The 23,859-nt window shown below is 41.5% G+C and overlaps 1 protein-coding gene across 3 annotated transcripts in view; it reads right to left on the bottom strand.

Annotated features, from left to right (window-relative positions):
- VWDE (von Willebrand factor D and EGF domains) overlaps positions 1-23,859 on the bottom strand; it is a 550,953-nt gene that overhangs the window by 291,536 nt on the left and 235,558 nt on the right. For all 3 annotated transcript variants that reach the window (XR_011303393.1, XM_069648623.1, XM_069648624.1), the window contains exons 7-8: positions 21,955-22,099; positions 592-806 (exon numbers count right to left, since the gene is read on the bottom strand). Coding sequence is in view for 2 of the 3 variants with exons in the window: in XM_069648623.1 (XP_069504724.1) it covers positions 592-806; positions 21,955-22,099 (360 nt within the window). In the remaining variant the exon portion in view is untranslated. The remainder of the gene's footprint in view (positions 1-591; positions 807-21,954; positions 22,100-23,859) is intronic.

Raw genomic sequence — 23,859 nt, 5'->3', positions numbered from 1 at the left:
TTGATCTTCGTTTTTGGAGTGTGGTATGTGTTCTGACCCACTTCTGCTGCTTCCTACTTCTAGCCCTGTTTGCCCAATTACATTTACACATGTGTGTGTCTTAGCATAACAAACTATCTACCTTTGGTTTAGTATTTGCAGATGTTTCCATGTATTCATGAATTTGACTTGAGTGTTTTTAAATGTGGGAGTGCACCAAGGTTAACTTTTTACATTGTTCATTTTGTGTATGTCTGTATTAGTAGAGTTGAAACACCAGTGATTTTTGGGATTGATGATTATCATACATTGACCAAAGTCATTATGTCCAAACAAAGTGTAAAGAAAATAATTACATCTTTAACAAAAGCTGCAACAGCTAATAGAAGAGTCATAACCAATATGGCCGAGTAGTGAACCTCATCAGGAATAAGCAAGTTACATACTACTTTGTTAAGTACATAAATGAATGGATTCACATGTAAATTACCATTGCTACTGTTTAACGAAAGGTTTCAGCTAACAAGCAAATGCAATTTTCACTGGGAAACATAATTTTTTTACACCTGATGAACCAAAACAGATGGGAGCTGTAATCTCACTTTTGCCTACCTGTATTCCCTTTGGAGCATATCCATTCCAGAGAAAGTTGTCACTAATGATTGGATCAATAGCAATGTGTGTAGCTCTGTCTCCATCTCGGGCAAAGTCTGTCACTGCAGTGAAGAGTAGATTAGCATGACTGCATGTACCGTTAAGGCAATACATTTGCCGCAGAGCCACTTGACAAGTTGAAAGAACCACATTAAGGTCAGGCTGCTCTTCATCTGTTTGGATGACAGAATAATATTGTTCATGATTATTCAAAGAAAATTCTTCTGCATGAAAACGAGCCTGTGCTTCTATAAATTCATATAACATACAATTGTCATAGTTTTTGAACAGCCAGAATTTCACATCTCTTTAATACACTTGAACATCAGAACACATATGATGTTGTATGGGTACTTACAATGCTGTATAATGTCTGTATTAGCCAATATCCTGTGTCTGATTTGCTATATTCTACTGTATTCTAGTGAAGATTTTCACTTTTCTATGAAATGTTGTAAACTTTGATTCTAGTCTTTGTCCTTTATATGTTATATGTAATTCTTTAAGGATATCTGTGAATTGGGGACTGTGAATTCTCACAATGAAACCCACCCTTTCTTTTCTAAAGACATTCTGTAAACAAGAATGAAGATAAACATCAAGACAAGCCTAGCCACAAATGGGGTGACAGATGTGAGATACGTTTTAACCTGAGATCCAAATTCTTATGCTGTTGAATTAATAATATACATGGTCAATGCTTACAAACATGTTACTGTTAGGGTGAGTGTTGGAAAAACTGAATAAGCACCAAGCCAAGCATGCATTATGTACCTAGTGATTTAATCTTGCAATCCATTTAGCAAAGACATGTATTGTCAAATGTAAATATCCGTGTTCCCAAAATGTACTTGATTTATGCAAAGCAGACGGGAACCTGCATTGGTGCTATTCTCATACGGGTAGTTTGAACGAGTCCAACAGAGTGTAGCAGCTTATCCATATTGGGATTATATAAATTATTTATTCTAAAGTGTGGTTAGTGGCCTGATTGAACATCTATGTTGGGATGTGTATGTATATATTTGTTCTTGTGGTATATTTGTAGACAATATATTGCCTGGCAATACCTTGTGTATGTTAACTGTACTTTACACTTAACTCTTGATCACCTTTGCCTTGGCCTTACTGCTCATCCATTCTACCAGTGAGAGTGTTTCAACACTGTGCATTAGGCTTGCAGATACCCTCCGGTTGACTTCCTAGAACCATACATCAGTTGCCGTTCTTAAGACTACTTCTAACGCCTTGCATAATCTCAGTTACTTGGCATGGTCTTTCTGCTGTAACCCTTAAATATACAGGGCATTTGTAGAACAAACAAATCTATAGATAAATGAACGAAGTAACCAAAAAAATGACAGAATATGTACTGCAGTATATAGAAGCTACTTCACACTGCATACAATTAAATATATATCTATAGAGAGCATATTTTTATGGCCCTGTGTTATTTTTGTATACTTCTATATTGTTAGGGCACACTTCCATTTTTGCGGGGCGGGGGCTCTACAGTCTCATTTTATGGGACCACTACTATTTTTGCATTTTTCCATTTGGGTTTTCACATTTTCTTTTTAAGTCAGAAGGACTTTGTCTAAAGTCCTCCTGCCACTATATTCCTTTTGCACTTCTTAATGTTATATTGTCCTGGGTTGACTCTAATGCTCCTAGGCCCAGGTATGCTTCATAAGCATACCATTGTGCCCTAGGGTGGTTATTTCACCCTTCAGTGGAATTTGATGGTTGACTGGTAGCAGCTATTATTTAGTTTTGGCTTCCTCAGATGTGCAAGATGATTTACCACATTAGTAGTGGTCACAGATTGACTCAATAACACACAAACTCTCAAAGATGTTTCAAAGGTTTTCAATTCAATATGTGAGGGTCATTGCATTTTTCTCACTCATCTAGATTGGGCTTTTCCCTCCCTAGACCAGGTGTCCCTAAACCTCAAGCCCAGGTATTCCTGAACACCAAGATGGTCTCTAGAAGTCATTAACCCCTAATATGTAGCTTCTGGCTGGCAGATACTGAAGACCTAAGAGAAATCGTCTTACCTATATTGCTCCCTCCAGGAAATTGTAGGTGGATCCTAAACTGGAAAACCACAAGTTGAAAAAAAGATTTTGCTGGTGCAGATGGTAAGGGTTTCCAGAGGGCAAATTTAAATATGTCTTGCAATGGTTAATATGGGCCCCTAAGCAGCTGCTTTGTGGACTAGAAAGCTCTGGGGGAATTGGAACCCACAGAGAATACGTCAGTTGAAGTTTAGTTTATTTGCCCAAATGTTTAACAACAAAACCCCTGAAATTCAGTGCATTTGAGAAGTCATGACCAGCTTAACTTGCCGCTCTCCAGTTGATGGCCTCCATAACTCTAAATCCCCCATATGCCATTTTGAATCCCTTTCTCTTTTAATAGGTAGGTGCTCATGGGCTTTGCAATGGGAACATGCTGAGTTAAGCTGGTCATGACTTCTTAAATGCGCTGAATTTTAGGGGTCTTTTTGCTATAAATTTGGGCAACTTAACTAAACTTTACCTACATTGTTTCAGTTAATTTCAAGGGTTTTCTTATACCATAGTTTTTACTATGCCCACTGTACATTTTACAACATTACCAAGTCACTAGCGATGACCTTTGGCCATGGCCAGTGGCATCACCCTTCTTACATGCCCACTGTATATTTTACAACACTACCAAGCCACCAGTGATGGCCTTTGACCATGGATCTAAACTATGGTGTGGCAACAGCCGCATTATAACATGCATACATATATATCACTATATTACAATTCATTAAAATACACACACTCTTCATAGTTACACCCAAAATGGCACATAGAAAAGCACTGGGGAAAGCGCAAGTATAGAGCAAGGGGACGCAAGCACAAGTGTAGGAAAATCATGCCTAACTGGAAAGCTATTATGTGGCTCCCCCCACTGAATTTTATCAAGTGGAAGTGAAAACAAACACAGACAGATATACCAAACTGTCTGGCTAGAGACTGGAATCTTGAGATGAAACCTCATCATTACCCCATCTTAAAATTATGTCACACACAGACATAGACCTAGACGATGCAGCTGGGGTGTCACCCAGAGTGGGCACTCTGTGCAAGTCGCCCGGTCCAAGGGGCCAATCGACTGGGAACATCAGCAGGAAAATAGCCAGTAATATCATCATGAACTTCCCTAATAAACAGAAGGAGCGGATGGAGTTGGATTCTGTGAACTCAACCAGAAGGGTGCCTACGGTGCAAGCAAGGGAAGATAAGCAGTCAAGCAATTGTACATCCAATCCAACCACTCCGACTAAGGCACTTTCTGGGCGAAATAATGGCACTAAGGTAATGAACAGAAGAAAAGATGGCTTCATCCAGGTTCTTTGTAAGGAGCAGCACCAGCTTGGAGGGGTGATGTTTATTAGCGTGCTGTGGTTCATACACATCATAAAGTCCTAGCAGCACTGCACATTCCAGATTTTGCTCTGCAACAGTGGCATCCTCTTCAATTTTCATTTAACAATTCTAGTGGGGCTTCACCAACGTCACCAATGTCTGCACCACCATTTGATGGTCAATTGGGTGTAATTGAAATGACATCCTTGCAAGCCCTTTCCCCCTGGATAGTTCACTCAGAGGAAAGGGATTCCCCTGAAGAGGCTGTAGAAGAGGGTACCACAATAGCACACACCTCCAACAACCAACTAGAAAAATTGCACATAAAATGCATAGAGAACCGGTGGATGTGTGCAAACCAGCTGTCAACAATGAGCATGTAATTAGACTTAAATGAGTCTTTGAATAACTCCAATGGCTCAATTGATACCCTTGAAAGAAAGGTTAAGTCCTTGGCAAACAAGTGCAATTCCTTAGAGAGGGAGAGGGAGAACAAATTGCTCAGGCCACAATCCGGGGGATTAGCAACCCCATCTAACCTCACACTAACCTCACACTGAGGCTCAAGACAAAGGGAGCAGTTGTAGGGCCAGTTAGTGGCTCTTGATATGGATCCCAAGGTGACATCGGAGGGAGAAAAAAAGCAAAAAAAGTCCTGCTCCTGGTTTGATTAACCATAAAGAGACTTGTGTGCTACAAACATAGAAAAATGCCAGGAGGGACACCGTGAGGGGAGGGATGCTGCTCTCCCAACAAGAAAGCCTGCAGTGAACCAGGACTCTAGATCAAAGCTACTAGAAAGGTCCCATAGGGGTTCACCTATCACTCCGATGACAGGTCTGAAAGACGGACACTCATTGCCATCCGAAGCTGAGCATCTCGTGCTGGCTCTTATAAACACCCCAGGCTTCCCATCTTTAGGGCATGGGGACACTTTAGGGTTAATTTAGAAAATCTGCCCACTGTTTTTCAAAGACCTTTAATAATGGCCCTATTGAACCCCCAGGTATTTTTATGGCAAGACAGGTAGCTTAAATTGTTCAGCTCAATAAACAAAGTGCAGTAAATGTTATTGTTTTAACATTTAGGTAACCCAACACTGCTGCCCAGCTCAGACACGCCACACCTACTACACATTATCACAACCATTCCGTAATGAAGTTGTGGCACGTGGGTACATTCTATCCCAACAAAAACAAAATTGCACTTTTACCTAAGGATTACGGGTGTACAAGTGGGTGGATGGAGGTAAAATCGAGAGGGCATTGCTCAAAATTGATTTCTCAAGCAGTAAGGGGGGATGTTAGGAAACCTTCCCAACGCAAACTGTGGAGATCTATGCCTTATGATGCAAAGACACAGGGACTCATTTCGAATTCTAGATTCCATTTTTGGGCTACCCTAGATTACATTGATTGACCAGAAGCCCCCAGCTCTGTTTCTTCTGCGGGTGTGACCTCTTCACACCCTTTGCCCCATGCAAGACATCTTGGGACTCAGAGCAACACTGGCGTTAGCCTAGATATTGTGTCCTGGAATATCACAGGGATAAAGGACAAGCTTGAAAAAAAGGACATACTGTAATTTCTATATGCCCACAACTGTCTTCCTTCTGGAAACCTGGTCTATCGGCATTCCGGAATTGCGAGGGTTTATTTTCCATCAAAATCTCATAAATAACAAAAATAGAGGGAGGTACTCCGGTAGGTTTTCCACTTGGGTAGCCTCCTCCATGGGAGAATCAATTGAGTTCCTAAGTATAGATTCTAACAATGTACTTGGCTTAAGTGTGATGGTCCCCTCTAAATTTAACCTCGTTCTTTTTTGTTGTTGTAAATTGAAGTTTATTGCAATTTGCTATACAACAAAACAACAACATAAGAGGACACCATACCACTTCAACAAATAGAACCAACTTTGCACCTCATATTCACAACACAGATGGGTACTCTAAAAGTCCTCTTTCCAATATGGGGGGAACATGTCAAGAGATTGCAATAGATTCCAAAACCAAACTCTCATTGTTAATAGTAAGAGTCATCCCTTGAACTCCAAATAGAAACGAGCCATACCACACTTAGTCCCTCGCCACTTCTACCACCAAGATACAATAAACAGGCCACCACAGAGACACTCTATATAAGAAGACGAAGACTCTAAAGATATAATCAGCTGGAGATAGAAAAAGTATGCAGCATTATCACAGTGGAAGACCGAGAGTCCTCAACAAGACTCAGAAACCTCATACTTTATCCTGAGTGGGCAGTGTCTTAGCTGGTATGGTTGCCAACAACTTGTCAGCACTGTCTGGGTCAAAGAAGATGTTTTCCTTCTCGCACCATGTCACTCTGAGTTTCGCAGGTCTAAGCAACCCCGCTTTTGCCCCACACACCAAAAAAGACTTCTAATGATGTTGAGCCTCCGTCTTGTCTTTTCAGTTGGCGGGGCCAAGGCAGGGAAGATATGGATACACATTCTCCTGGAACTCCAGCAACTTCTTCAGTGCAGCAGCTTTCAAGGTCCTGTCCCTATCCCGAGCACCACAAAGCTTGACAATGAGTGCCAGGCAAGTAGACTGATTCAGGGATCGACTGGAGGAGGAGGACTTGAGTCTGTAACATTTCTCTAGGTATATAGGGTTTTCTACCACCTATAGATTGAGCAGTTCAGGGAGCCAATTAGGAACAAAGGTAAGAGGGTCATCTACTTCCACTCCCGTTGGCAACCCAATTAGCCGCAGTTGTTGCTCCCGGGACACATTCTCCAGATGTTCAAACCTATTTTATTTTGCCACATTCCCTTTAATAACCCATCTCCAGCCATGTCTGATGAACCAAGAGTGTGCACAATTTGTTGTCCCATTTCAGAGGTTCTCTGCACCAAGGTGGCAGTTCTAATTTTTAATTGGGTGACTTTTACATTTAGTATGTCAAATTTCCCTTCCACCGTGCTATGGACTGTTCGATCATTCCCAGCGCCGCTATCACTGGGTCCTGAGGTGTCTGTTTTTCCTGACTCAGTTGCTTACCCTGCAGTGAGAAAAAGTCTGCCTCCTCTGGCTTAGCCTTCTTACCGGACCTCCCAGACGCCATTGCTGCCCTTAGCACCCCACGATGGTACACGCTATAGCATGCATACCAAGGGGAGCTATCCTGCAGGCTCTCTTTTGCATCACAGACCCTAGAGCCACAGATCCTTTCTAGTGGGTGCCCCTCCAACACTATGACCTGATGGTATTTTCATGCAGGTGTTCCTTCTTGCATCAACACTTTGCATGTACCTGGTTCAGACTCGGTGCCCAGGTAGAAAAAAGGCCCCCTCCAGTATAGATTGCGGGGCCGTACCCTGAATCTCCTTGAGTCGTGTGAATTCCCTATAAGGGAATTGACCTGAGCTGCGGAAAAGCACATTTCCCTGCACTGTTTGAAGTAGTGCCTCAGCACTTATAGGGAATTCACACGACTCAAGGAGATTCATTAACTCACGACCAGTGGGGAACGACGTTACATTCTCTCACCACTTGGAAGCATTTTGCCTTTGCTGAATCCCAGCGTTTATCAGTACTCCAAATATTGGATATGGAGTATCAGCCGGGATGTTGCTTTAAAACAGGGACACTGCTGTTGAAAAAACAACTTAGGCATCATACCTTTGTTTGTATAATCACAATTGCCTGAATAGCAGAGAAGCTACGTTTAGGAGGATACGCCTGTCGTTTGATAACGAGGATTGTTTGCTCACATCTTTTTCGCAACAACCTGCCTTCTGGTCTAACATAACCAGTGATTCCAGGATCAAGCCATTGAAGCTCCTTATATTTGAGCATTGCCTTGATAAAGACCCAGGAAGGATCTAAACACGTGTTGGCAAATTTGGCAAATTTTGTACACTTCTGTTTCACAACCATGACTAAAACATAGATTGGAACAGTTGTAAACATTGTAATTCGTACATTTTCAGCCATTACATATTTTTTCAAGGGACAGCGCTTTGCCTTGGAACAAACAGTTCTGTTTCTCCTTTAATAGAGTAGGCTGGGGGAGCCTACAGTTCCATAGGTGTGCGGCAGTCACTGTTACATTTCACTCTCAAAACAATAGCACTGTAGACACTACGCTTGGGCACTCTACTACCTGGCACCCCTCATTTCTGTTTTAAGAAACAGAAGAGGTTGCATCCTTGAATAAATCCCGAAAATGTTGGTTGTTTGTGTCACATTCTCTGAATACGCTTTTGTGATCTCAGTGTCAGCTTCCACGCCTGGACAGAGTATTTTCAGGAAGTCTATTAAACTGAAGGAATAAACAGTAATGTATTATTAACCAGCCAACTGACCTTTGTTTTACTATTTCTGTTCCACCAGCTGAGTTCTCATTAGAGGTTAGTATGACTAAACAAGTCCCGGCCCTGATGTCATTCCAGTAGACCTTTTCATGTCTAATCTAGACATCTACAGCCCTTGCAGAGTGAGCACTTAATTAGCACTTGCCAATGACCTGGGTAAGGACCATGTTCTCACCAGTTTTTTCAACAATTGCAATCCTAAAATGTGATTTATTCCAGCCCACTAGCTTCTGAAAACACTCCTTAAAATCATTTTCTATGTCTGCCTCCACACAGGGTAAAGTTTTCTTTACCCTGTGTGGAGGCAGACATAGACTTTGATTCAAATTTCTTGGCCAGCAGGGGGCACTCTCGCCGAAACGTGACATGGATCTTATTTCAACTAAAACTCTTTAAAGTTCTGTTGGACCCCTTGTGGTTTAAATTCCCACATCGGATAGGAAGGTCCGATTTGAACTGAGTCCTGTTTGAGTCCACTTATGATTCTGGATCTCCTTATAACACTAGCACGTCGGCAGGCCTGCATATATGGGACTGCGAAACATGGAATACTAATAGAGGCTGCAGCACCTCTCTTCTTTCCTTTTTGGTTTTATTAATTATGACCAAAGTCTGATGCATTCATTATCTTTTGTCTTATCTCTTAATGTTGTTTGACTCTGTGTTTATTTCAAGATTCGAACATTGCACTACCTTAACCCAGGTTTTTGGTTTATTTTTGTAATCTGATTTAACACCTGTTTGTCATCATTTTTTGGTTTTGTTCCTTCTTCTAATTAGTAATGTCCTTTTCAACTCAATGTTCAACAAAATTTGTTTTGCAATTAAAAATGCTCTATTAAATTTGTTTTAATAACAAGGACTGTTTTCAGCATCTATAGAGGCTCAAAATAATTGTGATATCTGCTTTTGGATACACACCAGTTAAAATTAGCTAAACTAATTACAAATTTGTTCTAGCATAGTGGATACTATTGGTATATATATGTTTCCTGAACGTCCCAATCCACTTTTTAATTTAGGGACTCTCCCTACCATATTTGCTTTGTATGTAATCTAGACATCTGGACTCCCTTTTTAATGAATGTTTTAATGTAATTTGGGCCACAGGTCAAATATCGAGAGCAAGAGAAAGGCCCTTATCGTGCCGATCTATAAGAACGGAGATCAGACGGCTCCTCATATATACCTTCAAGCTCATTAGACACTCAGCAAGCTCTTTGCCAAACTGGTTTGCAGTAGGCTAAATGAGTGGTCTTGGCAGGAGAGATTGTTTCTGAGTCACTAGGAGGATTCCGCTTTGGGTTGGGCATGAGAGAGCAAACTCTTAATCTGTATCTCCTGGCGTCAAAATAATATTTTTATTCAAATCACCAATTTATCAGGTGTTTATGGACCTCTCTACTGCCTTTGACATGGTTAATAAAGCCAGGTTCTGGGCGGTCCTAGAAGGATATAAAATACCCCCACATCTCTTAGCAATAAAAAAGCTTTTACACTTTGATACTCAGTCAGCTATTCATTTTGTACCCGCCATCGAATGTACAAAGTTCTTCAACATAGGTAGAGGTGTGAAACAGGGGGATGGTTTGGCACCTCCTGTTTAAACTCTACACTAATGTTTTAAAGTCTGAGTTTAAGGCTACGCTCGGGTTCCCATGATTGATGGCGCACACATTCCAGCCACGCAGATGATGCAGTCTTAGCTGCTAGGAGACCTAGATAGAGCATTGCAGGCTCTTATTAACAAATATTCTGAATTCATGAGAGCTGGAGACCTAAAAGTCAAAGCCACTAAATAAAACATGATGATGATCGGGGGGCGCGGGGGGATTATCCTTTTCCTTTATGCAGGATACTACTAAACTTGAGCAGGCAGACCAATTTAATTATCTGGGAGTGGTATTCACAAATACCAGCATAAAGGTCCGTCTAAACAACCAAAGTCTAATTTCGAACTCTATACCGACCTTCCGTGGAGTGAAGCAAGGTTGCCCTCTGGCACCTGCCCTGTTAATATCCTTTCTCGGAGATTTCAAAGACATCCAAGAAAAGATAAGGTTCTTCCCACCAAAAATAGGCTCTACAAGGGTTCCGAGACTTCTGTATGTGGACGACCTGATTTTACTTGACCTTACTCAGGTCGGTCTGCAACGTCAACTTGATAATCTTTCTACTTACATCACCGAAAATAACCTCGAGATCAACAAAGCTAAAACAAAAATAATGATCTTGCAAAAACCAGGTAGCAAAAAGAAAGACCGCTTTCAATGGCACCTCAATGAGACACAAATCTAAGTTGTTGACTCATTTAAATATCTCAGAGTGCAACTGGACACCACCAAGAAATCTCGGAACATGCAAGCTATCCTTTGGGCCAAGGCAAAGAATCGAGCCGCACAACTAAGAGCAGTTGATCGAAAATATGGCAAATTTTCACTTCAACTGGCGATCAGTTTCTACAAGGCAGACATTATTCCTTCCCTGACTTATGGCATGGATGCTACACCTTCAATTCCTTCTCAACTCTGGCAAAAACTCGAAGGTCTCATTTGGAGAGCAGTGCTAGGGCTACCTAACTCTACAGCGGTAGCGCCGATTAGACAAGAACTCGGCCTTGTATCCCTGAAAGCAGTGGTGGACCACAGTACTCTACAGCTATATAGGAAAGTCATCCATCCAGATAGTCTGAAAATCTACCACATGATAGTTGAAGAGATTGAAAAAGGCAACAACCACTCTATGAACCAGTGGGCCACGGAACAAAAACAGAAACTACATACGATCGCCTGTACTGAAGAAGAAATGAGGAATAATCTGACTAAACAAAATTGGAATGTTGGGACTGGATCACCACTACTGATAAAGCAACCTCTAACAAACTTTTAGTCCATCTCCCCATGAACATGAACAAGCTGAAAGAACCAATGGCCTACTGTAAAAGATACCCCAGTAAATCTCTGATGAGAACCTTTTTGAAAGCCCGTCTGAACGCTCTACCGACGCAAGAATTCTAGCGATGAGAGCAAGATCAAAGGAAAAAACCTGCAGACGCTGCCAAAATCCTGAAGAGACTGAATCTGTAAAACACCTGCTGATGCGCTGCCCCGCCCTGCACCAAGCCGGAATTGCCTATTTCAGTCCTCTGACAGTAACCTCATTTGCGGGCAATGAAGACATCTGGTGGAACCGCTTTATAACAGACGAAAAGACTCGATGGCACACGGCAGCCGCTAAACTTCTGGAACTGGCAATGGAAAGGACAAAAGCGAGCACGGACGTCGGTTTCTCGCCTACATAACCTCGAGACTGCGGTCCTTACTAACTATACTGTCAACGAGATTTACTGTGAGTGGAATTTGCTCTTGTAAAAATCTATTTTTGATTATATACAAGTAATAAAACAAAAATAGCAGGGGAGGGATCACGTATATGAACAAGCTCAGTTTATGGACAAAATATGTGGATGCATTAAAAGTACTGTAAACTCTTTAGGTTACCAGCCCATTGCTACACACCTTATTATTTATAGGGCAAAATCATGTGTGATAGCACTTTATGGTCTATCCCAGCCAAAGGATGGATTACTTGGACCAGGTTGCTTCCTGCAATGTTAGGTCATTTATAACACATTCTAGGTTCCGTTTTCTGCTGAGTGGTAAGGTACATAACTGGAGAACAAACCTTCCCTCCAAAGCTCTACCTCCCCACACTGCCTTCAATTAGACAGGGACACCAAGCACTTTATCCTCCTATGCAAGTTATATTCAAAGATTAGGCAAGAAGACCTATTTTCCCCTGTTTAGGCGTACAGGTATTAGAACCATTGAGTTGGCTTTTAAATACTTTATAGCTGCCACAGAGCCGCCCATTTGAGCAGCCCTACCAAGCTACATTTGTACTGCATTATGGCTGAGAAATCGATATATATATATTTATATATATATATAGACAGGTTACCGAACCACCATAAGTATTTGGATCTACTTTTAAACAGTATGTGTTGTGTTATGCTAATAAATCTTCTATGCATTTGATCTATATATTTATATCAATGTTTGATTTACAAGTGATGTACGTATAAGGCTTCCGCCGAATAACTTTGTATGATGCTCCCCTAACTTAACATGTGCTCACTCTCACATCCAAGTACCAATTTCTCCCACCAACCAATACCTCAGCACACACACAATTTCAGTAAATCTCCTCCATGCTCTGATCCACAGTCCATCCTCCACCGAATTGCTTGGTCCACCTTCCCCTCTCTTGACTGAAGCGGGTTAATACCCTTATTTCCAAGAGAAATAATGAGTCAAAGACTCAATGGTGCGTAACTGTAGTCATTAGGTAACAGAATTGTATCCCTGTATCTTTTCAGCTGGGCATCAATGACTGGTATAAAGTATATATCTGAAAATCGGAGCATCTGAAAATAAATAGGCCAAATCCCTGTGTACTACGTTAGAAAATGAAGATAGAGTGTTACAATCTTATTACCTAATGACTACAGTTACGCACCATTGAGGATTTGACTCATTATTTCTCTTGGAAATATGGATATTCATCCACTTGAATAATTGGTTATAGAGGAACCAGTTTTGGCCTTGAGAACAACCCTCTGGTCGAAACACATGTCGGCTGTCCAATTCTCTGAATACATTTCGTCATTCAAGAAACTCTTGTTTGTGGAAATGTCCATATTGAGACAATACATACTTGTTATTGAATGATTTATCTTGTTTCTTGAGCACGACTCTCCTACCCATCATAACCACTTTGATAACCTAACATGTTCATCTGAAGCACTGCTTGTGGGAACCAACGCAGTATGTACTAACCTCTGGGTCCTTTATTGGTGGGCTGTTCCTGATACTCACTCTCATCGGTCCTGTGGTCCATGGTGGAAGATCCCTGCATATAGACTTCAACTGCGAATTCCTATTGACTTGCATTCGGGGCTGCATCCTGATTGACTGTGGTTTCTTTCCTGGGGCTGCTGTATCTGGAACCTGGCTCCGGAACTATTCTTGAGTGGCTTCTCTGGTACCCATGGAGTGGTTTCTGCCACCTATGCACCTGTGTGGAGTAACTGGGACTGACCTGGATTTTTCATCATCACAACCACAGGTCAGGCTGCAGACTTGGGTCTATTGATTTCCATGAGGCAGTTTTACAACACTAAAACTACTACAACTGGCACTGTGAAGTACTTACCTGAACTGTGACATGTTTGTAGAATTGCAGCAGTGACTTTGTTGTTCCCCACCAATTCCTGTAATTTTAATGACTAACTCTGCCTTATTGGGGATATGTTTCATCTATGCATTACTCTCCTGTTCAGAACATAAACTATCGTTGTGAGTTACCTGAGTGTCCCTCTTTTAAGTGCAATATGCTCATATGGGCCTAGATAGTGTAAGATTATAATATAAACTGAACCCTGGCCTCCCTTCTGGCTTGGTAGGCCATTGTGTACCACTGTGTTACTACTTTTATGTATTGTACCACAGTGCTGTAGTGAATTAAAGTGTAGTCAGGCTCATGGACTAAGTTCTCTGTGCCATCAATGGATCCTGAAATGATGGTAATTGCTGTGTGCCTCTTGAAGGCTATATGTATAGTTGCTGCCACCAGCTGTGGTTTTTGTGTTTCAAGGTAAAGAGAGAGTATGGCCTTGACTAGCCATTGGCTGTTTTATATTTACACTATTCTCTGCTGTTTGTCATGTTTCATACAAGTACTTATGGTACCTAACATACATATTGTGTCCATGACCTTGTACTGAAAGGGTATGTTTTTCTGTACGCCAGTATAGTGTGCTCTTTTGTGGGGAATATTGGGAACAGTTGCACCTCCCAGTCTACTCTGCTACGCCTTCCATCAGACAGTGCGGTCTTTCCTTTTGGGTGACACACTGTTCAACCATTACATTAGATAGCTACACAGCCCTTACACACGGCTACACAGCCCTTAGAAAGGGCTGTAAAAATGTCCCTGGCAGATATATTTGTACACAGTACATATCTGCCATAGGGAAAAAAAACCACTCAAAAACACAGTTGAGTATTCAAACATCTGGACTACCAATGCTCTCGTTATGATATGATAGGGCATTTATAACGCGCCTATACACAAGTGTTTGAAGGCGCGACAAGGCAAGGGAGGGGGAACAGAGGGAGGACAGACAACGATCCTAGTAGGCCAGGTGTCATTCAGATTGCGCAAGTGCATGGGAAGGGGAAGGAGGAGAAGTGCGAGAAAGGGGAGAGGACAGTGCAGTAGCTGACGTAAAGAAAACCAAATTAAACAGTAAGTAAAAGTACGGCCAGCAGGTGGCAAGTGCAAGGATAAGTGCCGACACCAGGTGTCAAGTGCTGCTAGTGGGGCTATAGGATACAGAAACAGTCCCCAAGTGCGGGGGGTTGCCAGGTTACACAATATCTATATGCGCATGCATGTTGAAAAAGAGCAGAGTATGCCTCTATGCATCATGTGCCATCTTGGGGATACCATTCAGTGCTGACATGCAAGACAGTTGATAATGTAATATGTTTTGTTATGGCTGAAATTCAAGTACTGGCTGCGTGATTTTCGTCTACCACACCAGCATGGACAACGCAAATATGTCTCTTTAAATTCCTTTACAGTGTTTCAATGAAAGGGTCAAACTCTGGGCGGTGAGTTTCACAAATGCATGGTATTGTATAACAGCAAAGGGTTCAATGCATGTTGGTCGATAGTTCAAATGTCCATGACAAATACTGTATGTTTTTCCAAGCAACTACTTATAGTCATTTATACTATATTCTTAATCCTTCAAGGATTGATGGATGAGACCAATTTTGAGTCGTTTTTTTTGTATTCCTCTGCTGCTTTCCCTAACTTTGCTTAATTTCAATATATGGGTTTAAAGCTTGCTCCCACCAAAAGGGTTTCTGTATTTTTTCCGATTGATTTCTTTTATCTAACTTTCCTAATTAATATGCAAGGTACTGGATTTATGAAAATGTATCAGAGTTTTTAATTGTCATTACATTATGTATTTCTATTCTAGCCATTCATATTTATTTTAAGTTTAGCAGCATTATTATTGTATTTTGTTTCTTTTGATCAGAGCTCAATCTGGTCGCCTTTCTAGTTACATATTTTCTGCCATCATTTTTTATTAATTGATTTTTTAGTGAGGTTTTTATGTTGCACTCCCGCTCCCTGCCCCATCACCCTCATATTTTCCTTTTTATAGTTTGCCTTTGTGTGGCCATTAAGTGACCTTTTCCTATCATGCACACTGCTGTTGTGTTCAATAGACACTGCCATGTTTTCACTTCCATTACCTAAAACCTATTTCCTAGATAATGGCCTGGTAAAAATAGGCATATTTGCCAATTGTTTTCAAAGTAATGGAATAACCAAAATGTGTTGGATGTGAATGTTCGATCCAATGAATGTTCACCATTTGGAATGCATCTGAGTAGCATTCCATTTCATTTCACCATTGTTTAGCAGGCTTGTGGCATTACAGAATGGGGTTAGCAATGAGCAAATCAGAATTGAACATATTCTCAAATGGTTACATCTGATTAATCTGTTAAATCTTGTGAGGCAAGGGCACATCCCAAATCATGCAAACAAAAGTAATCTCGACTACCAATCAGCCATATCGGACCTCATTATTGAGGTGCAGCATGAGCCGCTAAGCACAGCTAGCTCAGAACTCACATCAGAGCACCCGCAAACCTGTTATGGTGACTGTTAAGGCAGTTTGTGTACCGCCCTCTGTTGAGAATGGTACAACAACTAACCAAGGCTAAAACACCTGACAGAAAGGGAAGCCAAACTGCTCTTACATGTTGGTAGCATGGTCAGAGCAACAAGGCACTCTCAGGTAGCGGTAGTAGGTCGGCAGAGAGGTAAACTTATTCCAAACACAAAAACACCAATGCGCACCACCCTTATATACTGAAAATATATATTTTAATAAAGTCACACACATACTACAATTTCCAATACGTACTTTCAACATTAATACACAGTATTAAAAAGATACCAGTATATTATAAAAACAGTAATGCTTGTACAAGGGTCTCCTAACCCAAATATCTATATAGGGGTCATATGCCAATGGACAGCACCCAAAATTAAATACCAGCAGGTTAGGGAAAACTAGGATACTGCACAACCTAAGAAGTAGGTAAGTACCAAGTACCCTGCCCAACTACGTTAAGTGTCTTAAAGACACACCCCATTCCTAGTGCCCTAGGCCTGGTGGCCAACGTCTAACACATATGGCAGTGGGTAGGATTAAAATGGGAAACACAATGTAACCCAGAAGAAAACTAGATTTTCAATCCCTAGGCCTAAATCACAACTTCCATAAATGTACACTACCTACGTACGGCCTTATCACAGTATTAATGCCCAGTTGTCCAGAGCAATACATTAAGGATTCATTGAGGATGGAACAATAGTCACATTTAGCAAAAGCTTCTGAGACTCAATGAACATTTCAGCAATATGTATCTCCCTGTTACATGTCCTGGAGAAAATATACAACATTTTACCAGATACATTTACAGTGTTTCAGGTACATTTACAATTGCAGAAATGAAAGAGGTGACTACAAAGGAATAGAAGATCACAGGTAGGTATTGAAATAGTGAATCATAGTCCAGAGCTAACTGAACCACTAAGGGAGCTAAACAAGATATCTAGGTAAGCTAGGTACCCCAGAGTCACTTTAAGGAGGGTTTCAGTATCAGGTCAAAAGTGCCAATGCATATATTTGTGAACATTAAAGGCCCATCCACACTGAAGAAGGTAAGTACATTTCTACCCCACAGGTGCAGATGCTGCAATGATGAACCGGAGGGAAGGCCACTGGAGACTAAAAGGTAATGTTCCGAAGGTCGGAAGAGGGACCCTAGCTGAAGAGGTTGAAGAACAGGAGGACCCCCAGTGCAAGTCTGTGGGGAACCACGGTTATGACTCGCCTCCTAGGAATCACTACCCTGGACATGGGGAAAACCCATGAGTGAATAATCACCCTTTCTAGAACTCCAAGCAAAGTAATCACTTTGGTGGAAGGGCTACAAGGATCCGCAACAACCCAGTAAGTAGACAGCTCTTCTACACAGATGTGGTTTGAAGAATATGCATCCTGAGTGCTCAAACCCTCAGCCAACAATGCAGAAAAGAAACCAAAGCTCCTCCTAGTGGCTCTAACCTCCAGTCAGTCAGCAAGGGAGTCTCCAAGGAGAGAAGGGAACCCGAACAAACAACTCCAAGCAGCAGGGTGCACAACAAAAGGCATCAGCACAGAAGCAAATGGTCCCATAATGGGGACACTGGCTGGTGGCACCCTCACATGTCATTTTTATCTACTCTCTGAAAACCTGCAGCAACCAACAGCCAAGCAAAATATCCTGGTGTTAAACCGCGGTATGCAGTGCAAAAACAGCCCACAAAAAGTCCCGAAGTGGAGGGCCAATCCCAGTAGATGTGGGATTCACCAGAAGTGTCCAAGAAATCCCAACTGGGCTTCGGGCAGCAAAAAAACAAACCAGCATAAGGCCAAGCCACTGCACTTAACAATTATGGAGAAGTGCCGGAATTCAAAAATAGCTGAACCGCAGAAATCTTTGGAAAAACATCTAGAGTAGGTCAGCAGACCTGTCATCTCCAGGTATTAGGAATAAAGAAACAAGAGGGTGAGTTATGGGAAGGCTGAACCTAAATACCCCATGAAAGGGTGCATGGCCTCAGGCCAGTAAGCCAATCACAAAAAGGGGCTGGGGACAGAGGATCAGATGACCAAGCATACTGATGAGTCACTGGGACTGTCACTCAGCCACATCCAACCCCACAGGAAGTGATAGAGCTAGTCGAGGGACCTCTACTAGCCTAAACCAGTTAGGATACGTATGGAGGCAGACATGATGGGCTTACAAAGAGCCCACATAGTCAGAATGGCCATTTTCAGGCCATGTGGTTGTCACATAGACAAAGGGAAGCCCTAGAAATGAACATGGATGGGAGAAGGATTTAGACTAACCCATTGGTACCTCAATGGCTCCCAAAAAGGGGCATTTGGCTACCAGTGAGGTAACATGCTTGACCCCTTGGTGAAGCCAAAATTAAATCACAGCCACCTCCAAACTATTCCCTAAAACCAAATTACAGTGGCACAATAATTCTCAGGCGGAAATGGGGTGCATGAGAGGCAGCCCTGGGACTCGGCACCTTACAGGCTACCAAATTCCATATACCTTATACCAGGCAAAAAGGAACATACTGGCAGAGGGACTTCAGAATATGTCCATCGAGCCACCAAAAAAGATATAAAAAGGTACTAACGATACAGTGGGAAAAAGTAAACAGTAGAGGGGCCCCACATTTCTTCCCTAAAATCCCTAAAATTGAAATTCTGGCTTAACAGTGACTTTTGTGGGAAACATAAGGTCAGGATGGAGAGTCACAAGATGATGCTACTTAACCACTCCTATGTTATGTGAACTTGCATATTGCATCTGTCGCCACTATGGAATGGTCACCTGGCATCCAAGAACTGAAACAGTACACCCCAAATATGCTCCATAGTGAATTAGGAAGTGCAGTAAGGTTTTTAAAGAGATTTCATGTCCTGCAGGCTCTCCATAGGTTAATGAATTGACACAAAAAAAGAATGACCTCTCCTGGATTTTTAAGGCAAGGGGTTATAATGAAGGTTCCTGAGGCAAAATGGTAAATCCTTCAGTTACTTTATTAAGTTGCACACATACAGGTTACATCAGGAACATCAGGGACAGGAGGTTGTAGGCAGGATCTTAAGTATTACTGGGAGAGCCCACTGGCTCCCACCACCCGGGCTTCAGATCTCTCTCTCTCACTGTCCTTGGGCCTAACCAAACTCAAGGCATAACATTCCAGGCTACAGCATCAGCATGCGATGTGCATTCCATGACATCACATCCACACACAATGAATCTACCTAGATGAGCGAGGGGGTGGTGGAGCGGGATAAAACACGAGGATCATAAAGTAGCATTATGTGAGCCTACTTTATGTGTCTGCTGTTAGTGCCTGAGTTATTTTCTAAAAGAAGTAGGATATTGAAGATAATATTCACAATGTGCTACTCAAACAGCTTTCATGGTTTTATGGGTATTGTCTTGCAGCCAGTGTAGTGGAGTAGAGCGGGAGTTGTATGATCAGATTTTCTCTGATTCCGTAACATCCTCGCTGCAGAATTTTCCTCAGGCTAGAGGTGTTCTATCAAATAATCACACCAGGGGAAGACAGACTAGAAACTGTATTCCTCAGGTGTGATTGTGTAATCATTGCCCGCTCTGCGCTTCACACAATGATTGTTGGGCTAATTTGGGGGACTATCATTGGGCGTTTTTTCCTGCACCTCTCCGGCTTCTCTGGCATTGCTGCTTCTGCATGCAGACCAAGGAACCCCAGTGTCCCGGGAGGATAGCTCAGCGGCAACGTGCGCGCCTTGGAAGCAAGACGACAAAGACGACACAAAGCAACACAGGTTTGATCCCCGGGTCTGTGCTTAGAAACCTCTGGGTGTTTAAGTGTGTTATAAATACGCAACTAAAATAAACAAAAAAAAACAATTCCTGTAACAGCGCCTCGATGCCCGCGGGCTGTGTGAGCGCTTTAAAAATGCAAATAAATAAAAAATAAATAAGCACAACCCTGACACTTTGCTCCCCCCACCCAGACATGTTTTTCGTGCTCAAATCAGCTCAGGCACTGCGTGCTGAGCTAATCTCCCCCAATTCATTCCCAGGAAGGAGGGGGAGCAGGCATGGCCTTTAGCGGCCCACAGCCGAAGCAGAGTCCCTCGCTTTGCTTGGGTCTGCCATGGCACGGTCTCGATGGCTGTTAAAGGCCATGTCCGCCCATTTGCCAGGGCATGAAGGCCATTTAAGGAACACAGAGATAGATATTGTTTGTGTAATCATTGTGAGATAAAACACACTCCAGGGTGACTTATGTCTTCAACTGAAAATTGAAGAATTGAAATTGATGTCTAACATTTTTTACTCAAAGTAGCAGTTCTTTACTTTAGATGAAACCTAAAGTGCCAAAGAAAATGTGGCATCCATCAGGACCCCCAGATTCTTTACTACTATGTCTAGAGTGGGACATACCTTGAGCTGCGGAAAGGAGCAATGCTTACAAGCCAGACTTCTGGAGGGGTCTCCAACAGTAGAACTCTTTGTTCCTAGTATGTAACTTAAGATGGTTCCATCCCATCATTTTATTGATTTAGAGCATAGAGGATGTACAATTCTATATTGGTCTTCAAAGTTGGTAGTCATCTTAAAGCAATTAAATTGGTCAAATCTGGACAAATGTAAATGTCTACTCCTGATCCACGGCGCTGAGAACAATCAATGAAATAAGATATACAGATTCACATATACATTCAAAATGAGTGTGGGTAACAGTGAGCCAATGGGAACTCTAGTCAATGTCCCCCACCTTGGACTGAAATGGATTAAGGACTACTGTATGTTGTTTATTCATTACACATGATTAAATAAAGAAAAGGACTTGATCTTTGGATCCAAGTTCTTCCAAACACATCACAATATGTTGTAGTTAATTGCCGACTGGGGCTATTAGACCTTTTGGCAGCTTGCAACGGCAACATTTACATTATCTGCCTCTCTGTTCAGGTTGTGCAACTAGGATGTTGCCACCGACTGATCATATGTCAAAACCACAGCTTTTGAGTGACTTGAGATCAGTTTTTCGCCTATAACTTATTAGATCATTAGCATTTGCTGAGGTTTCTTTCTGCAGAGGTGTAATAAGGGCGGGTTTGAAAATTGTAGGGACTATGCCTGTAGTTATGGAGTGGTTCAGGATAGATCATAGATGACTCACTAATGGATCGCTGATTGCTAGAACTTTAGACATTCTTGGGGGCAGCTGGCTGATGGGAAACCTAAGCATTTGCTGCTCATAACCCATGAAGTGTACTTTGGTGTGTTCAGATAGTCAAAACCACTGAAAATAGGTGGATGTCTGTTTTTGGGGTAGGTTATGTCTGTGTAAGGGTAAGGATATGTCCTGGAGAATTTTAATTCCATCTTCTTCTGTGCAGTCATATGCAAATAACTCTTGTCTCTGCTCCCTAAAGGGATCTGTTTGGACCAGAATTGCCAGGCCACATTGCCTCTGTAACAAGCGGAGGCCAAGCATTTAAAGCAGTCCTGATTGGACGGTTTACCTTTTTGTCAAGGTAAAATCATATGTACTTATGATTGGTCCTCTTCTCTAATTGCACATCGCAGCTAAAAAATAATCCATTGGTTTCAACATTTTAATCCATGATATATGTTTTGAAGCATTACAACTTTGCCACAATGGTGGGTGGGCAATAATCTACATCTCAGTCATAATGTAACAAATGTGTTTATTGAAGTCAACAAAATTACCATTTTTGACAGCGGAAAGGATATAACATTTGAATATTAACAACAATTGTGGCATTTCTCTTGTCTGAAGAATGGATTATGTCATGAGCAAAATGTGTGCAAATGTATTTTACCTTCGTTGACTGTTCTTAGTTTTAGCAACACTTTGCATTCATGGTCCAACTGGCTGACTTCTGAGCAAGGAATCGGTACCGTACTTTCAACGGTCAGTAGGTGCTCTCGTCCATCTTCAGAAATACTAAAGGTTTCAGGAAGCAACTGGCGTGAGAAAGAGACATTAGAACCTGACTGCATAACATCAGATTACTGTTTCTCTAAATTGAATGTGAATGGATGGAAACAAATGACGGCATATTCATTGCTTATTGATCCAATAAATAGTGTAATAATGATTTACAGACCATAAACAAAAAAATAAGCGTTAATTACTAATGACGAATTCCCAGACATTTCTGCAAGGAAAATCGCAGTTTCTGCATGTACAAGCAGCATGTGTGCACAGTCAATTGCATGTGCACCAGTGTAAATGATTTTGCAATACATCTGTGCTCCAGCTAATGACATTGTACTTTCTCAGAAATTGGTGTTATTAAACGAAAGTCTATGATCTTGAGGGAAGCATTTAAATGACGGCAGCATTGTTTCTATGTTAAATTTGTAGCTTAAGGAATGTGTTGAAGATGCTTTCTAACAAGAGTTTAACTGTAGTTTAGACGTACATTTTGTAAATTGGTCAGCACAATGATGGGCAAAATACTTGGGCTCCTCTGCACGTTTGTGTGTGTGTGTGTGTCTGTGTGTCTTGTAATGATGATGTGAACTTAAACAAAAGAAAACCATGCACAGCTAAAGAATTAGCTAACATACAATCATCCCAAGACAAAACTGTTTATAATAAATCGTTCACATATGCTTGTGTATACTGAATAGATTGTGTTGAGATTGAACATAAATAAATCAAACACTCTTGTGAAATTATTGTTCACGTATGCGCAATACTTAGTTTAATGACTTTGGTATGTCTTACATTAAACATGCTATCTTATTACAAAACAGTCAGATGAAGGCATGTATTTGAATGATGGTAGAAAAGTGGATATTAGCCATACACAAAACCATATGCGTGCAGTTACAAACCTAGAGAGAGTTCCATTAAATATGTCTATGGCCAATTTATTCCATGTATATTAAAGTTTCCAGACATTTTAATTAACACCGATACATTCTCGTATGTTTTAACAGCACTTATTATAGCCTAGAAGCATGTGTCACTCAAGGACAGTTGGTATAACACACTAGCCATGTACATAAAAGCATTGAGCTGTGGAGCCCAGAATCCTACACTAGGGCACTGATTCATCCCATTAGAGAGTGAACAAATGATTCTCGTATTTGGGTCAAGACTATGATTCTCCATGCTGCTGCCCAGATCTACTCGGAATCCCTAGGAGTTGTAACCCAGGCTCACGCATTTCCATCCACCAGCATATGGATCACACTGAACTCTACCTTTTGGTGTCATTATTAGCAGCCATCTTTCTCCTCAAGACCTGTATCATTGAGGTCTTGTGTTTCCACACAACTCAAACCATCCATCATCACATGTATTCTCCTCTTTATACTCTCACTCTTGGTGTTAAGCGATATCTTCTCACAATATTTGCCTAATTTGATTTCTGCCAATAAAAGTTCATATTCACAATTGATTCATCTCTAAATTTCCATGCCCAAACACAGTTTTAATCATTGCATTTTGATGTTACTATCTTCATATTCTGAAGCAAATAAATACTTGTATCTCACGTTCTGACTTACACAATGTAAAAGAGATGAGATATAGGTCCATGACTTGGCAACTAATGACCAAACATATTTGTACAGCATTTCCCAAGACACCCTATGGGATAACTAGTTGATAGGTAGAATTCCATCCTGTGTGACATTCTCCCTACCTGGCGAGTGTCCCCAGCACTTTTTGCTGGACTGTTGTTTTTTTTCTGACTCCTCTGAGTGAGTAG

The sequence above is a fragment of the Ambystoma mexicanum genome, chromosome 2q, assembly GCF_040938575.1.
Source record: "Ambystoma mexicanum isolate Mex_15411 chromosome 2q, UKY_AmexF1_1, whole genome shotgun sequence".
Classification (NCBI taxonomy): domain Eukaryota; kingdom Metazoa; phylum Chordata; class Amphibia; order Caudata; family Ambystomatidae; genus Ambystoma; species Ambystoma mexicanum.
This window is presented reverse-complemented; position numbering and strand designations above follow the sequence as displayed.